This window comes from Beta vulgaris, chromosome 4 (assembly GCF_026745355.1).
Source record: "Beta vulgaris subsp. vulgaris cultivar EL10 chromosome 4, EL10.2, whole genome shotgun sequence".
NCBI lineage: Eukaryota > Viridiplantae > Streptophyta > Magnoliopsida > Caryophyllales > Amaranthaceae > Beta > Beta vulgaris.
In genome coordinates this window covers 63,121,494-63,127,635 of record NC_079205.1, presented here as the reverse complement: position 1 = coordinate 63,127,635, position 6,142 = coordinate 63,121,494, and the positions used below count along the sequence as shown (strand labels likewise).

At 35.1% G+C, this 6,142-nt stretch overlaps 1 protein-coding gene across 1 annotated transcript; it reads right to left on the bottom strand.

The window, feature by feature from the left end:
* Nucleotides 1–1,106: 1,106 nt before the first annotated feature.
* On the bottom strand, nucleotides 1,107–3,070 carry LOC125496800 (glucan endo-1,3-beta-glucosidase-like). Its single transcript, XM_057394544.1, has 2 exons — nucleotides 2,989–3,070; nucleotides 1,107–2,318 (listed from the first exon to the last, which is right to left on the bottom strand). Exons 1-2 carry the CDS (start codon nucleotides 3,053–3,055, stop codon nucleotides 1,234–1,236), a joined length of 1,152 nt encoding a protein of 383 aa, XP_057250527.1. The 5' UTR covers nucleotides 3,056–3,070; the 3' UTR covers nucleotides 1,107–1,233.
* Nucleotides 3,071–6,142: the final 3,072 nt, after the last annotated feature.

The window sequence follows — 6,142 nt, the reverse complement described above, 5'->3', positions numbered from 1 at the left end:
ATATTAATAAATGAAATTTTTTCTTATCCGGGACATAGCTAAGGCCTAATAACTAGTTAGCTAATTACATACTCAAATCTATTAAATTTATAAAAAAAATTGAAATAACATAGTCAGGGAGGACCTACATATATATATAGGTGTGGGATCAACCGATTGACTTTTTTATATGTATATTTGGTAATAAAATACTTCTTCAGCTTCATAAAGAATACTTCCTCCGTTTCCTAAAGATCTTCCCACTTACTGTTCCTACAGATACCAAGGAAAATCAAGTTGTGTGGGGCATGGTGTGAGTAAAGTAGGAGAGAGAAAGGGGTTAAGATAAATAAACAAATAAAAAGGGGTTAAAGTATGAGAGACAAAGGGAGTAAAATTGAATTAATAATGTAATGGTGGACCATATGATAGTGACATGAGAGGGTAAATAGGGAAATTTGTTTTGCCAAATAAGGAATAAAGCAAAAGAGGGAAGATCTTTTGGAAACACCCTTAAACGGAAAGAGGGAAGATCTTTAGGAAACGGAGAGAGTACAACATTCGAGTTTACATTTGAGTTTTCATGGTCTTCAGTATAATGGAATACTTTACAAATATCTTTAATACATATTAATAAAAATATCAAAATATTATCTTTTGGAACAACACATTGACATGAATTTAAAAAGATCTTACATGACTATATTATTAGTTTATATAGTGGCCGGAATTCGTGCGTGGGTAAAGTTTGTAAATTTTGACTCCAGAAATACAAGTGTTGCATTCTTATGAAGCGGAGGAAGTATGAAATTTTGCAGTATTTTCTTCATTAACCAAATGTTTAAGTTTCATTTTTAAATATTATTTTGGACTTGTCACTGATCATCATACTGGCATTGCTATGGCCTAATATATGTCTAATTGCTTAGAAATAAATAGCAATTATCAAAATTTACTAATTAAGACAATATATTACGACATTTTGCTGTAATCAAAATATAAAACAGAACTAGTTGCAATCGTTTTTTTTTTGGTGAACTAGCGGTAACATTAGATTAAATAGTCATGTCAAATAGCCTATTACAATCCAACTCTAAAAGCTCCATACAATAATCGGGGGTACGAAAATATGGTGAATTACATTAAGTAATACACTTCCTTTATTCCTTTCACCAAATATATCACTGATACATAACATTGGTAATAGCAATACATGCATTAACTTGTACCTTAAACCATACTCTAATGATTTCCCTACTCTCCACAAAAGTTGAGTTGGCCATACTTAGGTTGTCCATCAGGACTAAAAAGCCCAAGATGGCGCTCACTTTCATCTCCTGTTTTCTGGTTCTCATCAAACATTGCAAACAAATATACCTCAATTTCTTCCCCCGGTGTCAAAGGAGTTCCCTTCTTAACATGTTTGATCATATTGGTATAGAACGTCTTTGCATTTTCTACTGTGGCAGCTTCTCCACTCTTTGGCTCCCCACACTCCAATTCCTTAGTAGGATAGCGAGTACTACTTCGCCAAACATTACTTTTTGCCATGCTAGAAAATCCGTTCTCTGAGACCCACGTTGTTTCTCCATGCACCACGGTCTTTCTCTTCGGCTTGTTATTACCTCTATTTTGGAATAAATTGATTTGATCCGATGTCGCGACTTTTTCTACAGCTACGTACATTGCATCAGCTAGTGCATCAAATAAATTTTGGTATCCTTTACCAGTTTGGTTATCAGTAAATACATCCTCACATGAAGTGAACAAAGCAAAGTCGAGTGAAATATGTGTGGGATCATTCATATAGGTAGCATAAGGTTGAAGATTCACTATCAAAGGCCAATCGTTAGTTGTTAGAAAGTTAATTATTGGTGTAATATATGATAAGTTTTGAAATTCGGAATGGGGTGGTGGATAAGTGTTTTTTAATAAGCTCATATCAACTGCCGTGGACACCATGATTTGGCCCCCTAAGTTGTTCATGTTCAGCGCATTTAGAATATTTCGCATAGCTGGTTCCATCGATGAGGCTTGTTCATCGATAGGATGGATTTCATTTCCAACAGTGATGTACTTGATTGATGTTGCATAGGGGACGACATTGGTTTCAACCCAATCGTCGGCGGCCGATTGATTGGATGCTATACATACAATGTCTTCGTTGCGGACACCCAACATGAGTGTAATGTTTGTTCCTTGTAGGGCTTCGAGTGTCGGGTGATCGGGATCATAGAGTCTCATGGCTCCTATCTGGTTGGATTTGTAGAGGTCTACCACATCTTGAGCACAAGGTAAGTGATCTCCTAATCTTCCATAACATACTCCAATTGTTGCCTCTGATATAGAAAATATATAATCATTAGTACAACTTTAGATGTAAGGCGTAGCGTGTGCTGTGCAAATGTTACGATTATCTCTTTTCTTTTATCATTGTGGAACCTCACATGTTGTGCGCTATGTATTATAGCTTCAACACTCCCCTCATATGTGAAGTATTTTCAATTGGCCCAAAGTAAATTAACGGTTCCAATTGTGGGCCTGACTCTGCTACCATGTTAAATATGGGCATGGGCCGCACCTAAAGGCGGGTATGGGACGGGCCAGCACGCGGCCCGACCCGGCCCGAGCCTGCTCGAGGCCCGACATGACCCGTTGTCTGCTACGTGGGCATGTTATGGTCAATAAATTTTATTTCAGTCCCAACCCGGCATGAGCCCGCCTATATGGCCTATGGGCCGATGTTCCTTTTCTTTGTTTGTTAGTCTAAAACTGTGAAAAATCCACAAAAATATTATAAAACACAGGTCCGTGGGCATTTCTATAAGCTCCCCCTAATTTTCTTGTGTGTTTTTAAGTTTGTAAGAAACTTAGGTTTTTCGCAATAATATAAAAATCCACATCCAATTTATCTTCTGCTGTGCTAATTTAAGGAGCAAAATGAGTAATAATTGCCAAAGAGAAAAAAATCTAAAATAGTTTACGATAGCGAGAGCAGAAGAGATATACCTGAGGGATGTAGGCTTAGCAATAGAAATGCTATGGTGGAAATATAAACCGAAATGGGGAAGGCCATGGAAGAATTCCTGTGCATGGGATGATTTTAAGTAACTTTTCTGATGATTTCAAGTCCTTCATTATATGCTCCTTTATATAGAGCCAACCAATAAGAATATGCATGTATTCAAAGTCATCATGGACACTGATATAATCTTATTCTACCCCTCTCCGCCTCCAGCCCACCTAGTAAAAAAATAATAACCATGTTAAGTTGTTTTTGTCATTTGTTAATTCTATGAAAAGTATGAGAATCTATATAGGGTGAGACAATGATTTTGACTAATTGACAAATAGGCCAACTCACCCATGATTTTGCCAGAAGGACTCATTTTGCCAGAAGGACTCAATCACATACAAATCTAGAAAAGTATTATCCTAAAACAAAGTGTTCATTTTTCAATTGAATGATGAACAAAGTCCAAAGTCCAAAATCCTAAAGCCAATAGATAATAGTTACGTTAGCAAAGAAACTTACATGCTATTATTAATCCTTCCCGTTCTCCTTTAATATGAGATAAACTTATAATTAGGTTTTTCCTTAACACTCCCTCTCGCATTCCATATTTTTCTTATAATATGGACTAGCCTTCTAACTTCCAACATAAGGTCATATGGCTCCTTTTAAGGCAATCATATCTTTTGGGATTCATAAAGGATGATCATGAGTTAGTTTGTTCTAGGATTCATAATTAGGTTTTCTCTTAACGCTCCCTCTTGCATCCATATTTTTCTTACAATATGGAGAAAACCAATACCCTTCCCACCCCAATTGGGGGGAGGTGGGATGGGGAAGGTCTCTCCTCCTTGACCTGCCCCCAGCCCCCCACTGATATCCCTAAGTACATGGCTCCATCCACCTAATAATAAAATTGCGCTAGCTGCGCGCTGACTATCATACGATCACGGGGGTTAGAAAGAGAACATAAGGATGTTGATAAATAAGACTCTTGATAGGTTGTCATACACCCGTCAAAAATAATTCCTGCAAAATCTTCTAACAATATAGTAGGGTAAGTAGGGTCGAATCCTCAGAGAGATGGTCGTTTTGATCTAACTTCTAATATATATGGAGAAACTAAACAAGATCAGGAATAATTGAATTAATTTTCTAAACTAATCAAACTACGAAAATCAAACTAAAAAGATCTAGGGCAATGGTTCACCATGTTTATAATTATAAACCATCAAAATATCATCACAGTTCAATTAATCATATATCTAGAGTATAGGTTAATCCTTGGTCAGGCATTAACGCTTTCAAATCAACATATTCTAGTACGGTCGCTCAACATAATCAGATTTGCTAATTGTAGGTAAGCCTCTAAAGAGTACTATCTCTCGATCTATGACTCGATATTAGCAATATTTAATCAGACAATTGATTAGATTGCAAAATTAACAAAAAAAACTAATCAATTAGAGAAATCAATAACTAATCAAACCATGAATAAATATCAATCAATAATCATATCATATAAACATGGATTCCCAAACCCTAGAAATAAAAACTACTCTATCATGAAATAAATAATGAAATCTAAATCTACAAAGAAAAGCATAATTAAATAAATCAAGGAAAGAAACTAAAAGAATTCATGAATTAATGAAAAAGAATAAAAACTAGGGTTTAAACTAAAAACTAGAGAGAGAAAAAGAGGAGAGAAAACTAAACTAAGAATAACGTGATAAAGGGAGGAGAGAGAAAAAAAAGAATGAAAAACTAATCTAAATAATATTTAATAACCTAAAATGACTAGCCAAATAATTTACAAGATAAGAAAAGTCTAAATAAATCATTAATAGGCGGATTAGTAATCCACGCGTACGCGTAGCAGATTCCAGCAGAAATAGTGCAATATTCCGGAAGGCATAACTCCTTGACCAGAAGTCTCCTCGGGGCGCGCGACCTATAGTTGGAAAGCTCTTCAAGTCTAGTTTCCAAATCTGCTGAAATTCATCGATTTTAAGGAGCACATCAAAAGTTATGATCAGAAGAGTAGACGTGACTCTTTTTTCACATTTCTTCTAATGATTTTCCGCTTCGTTTTTGCTCAAACTCGTACTATGACATATCCAAACGATCCTTATTCATTGTAGCTTCTTTCCACGTGCTCCTAATCCTTAAGCTTAGCTAATCATACTCCAAATATGTCCTCAATGCCTGAAATTCATCAAAAACAAGAAAACATACCGAATAGGAGTAGAAAAGTATAACTTAAGAATATGATGCAACAATGAACCTAAATATGAAACTAAATGCTCTAAAATGCAACCTAAATGAACCTAAAAACTATATATAAATATGACTTATCAACTCTCATGTACCACATATTCACTCCTTGTCTAGATCTGCATTTATTTTTCTCCTATTGTCATGGAGTCACCACTACGAAGTATGGATAATAGGCCATCCAGAAAAAGAAGTATGATAGATTTGTGATAGTCTGATAGAATGAGGAGATGTCTTATAGGGACATGAGTGAAATAGTATGTATCATATAATGATACAACCTTCCTAAAAAGTAAAATTTTTACGAAATTAGTTAAAAATATGTGTTAGCAAATGTACTCGAAAAAGTGTCAAGTATTTTGAAACAGAGCAAACACTACTAGAAAAGGAGTGTTGTGAAGACGCTTTTTGGCCCAATTGGCGACGCTTAAAAGCGTCGCGAAATTTGCTCTCGACGCTGTACAGCGTCCCCCTTACCTATATAGGCGTCGCCACATTGGTTAGTGGGGGTGCTATCAATTAATTTATAAACGCTTTAAAGTGTCCTAAATCGAGACGCTTTTTGTCGACTACAATTAGTCACGACGCTTTTTAGTGTTGAGAGAAATTTGGCTGGAAAATTATTCTTATATTTGTCATAAGTTTTTGACAAGGAAAAGCGTCTAGATTTTGTATGGACTCTTTTGATACGTTTTTCATAATTAATTAATTAACAAATAATTATATATAATAATACAATAATAATATAATATATAATAATTTAGAATATAAAGTCAACAATGGAACTTGAGGATTACATAAAAATACTTCGAACAATGTATATGTTATCATAAATCATAAACGTAGTTCGTACAATTAAAATTACTACACACG

What these genes read in the sequence shown, in the direction of transcription:
- LOC125496800 (XM_057394544.1), bottom strand. Translation starts at nt 3,055, where the DNA reads ATGGCCTTCCCCATTTCGGTTTATATTTCCACCATAGCATTTCTATTG. An exon ending in GCTAAGCCTACATCCCTCAG is followed by an intron (nt 2,319 to 2,988) that starts GTATATCTCTTC and finishes TTTCTATATCAG; the next exon opens with AGGCAACAATTGGAGTATGT.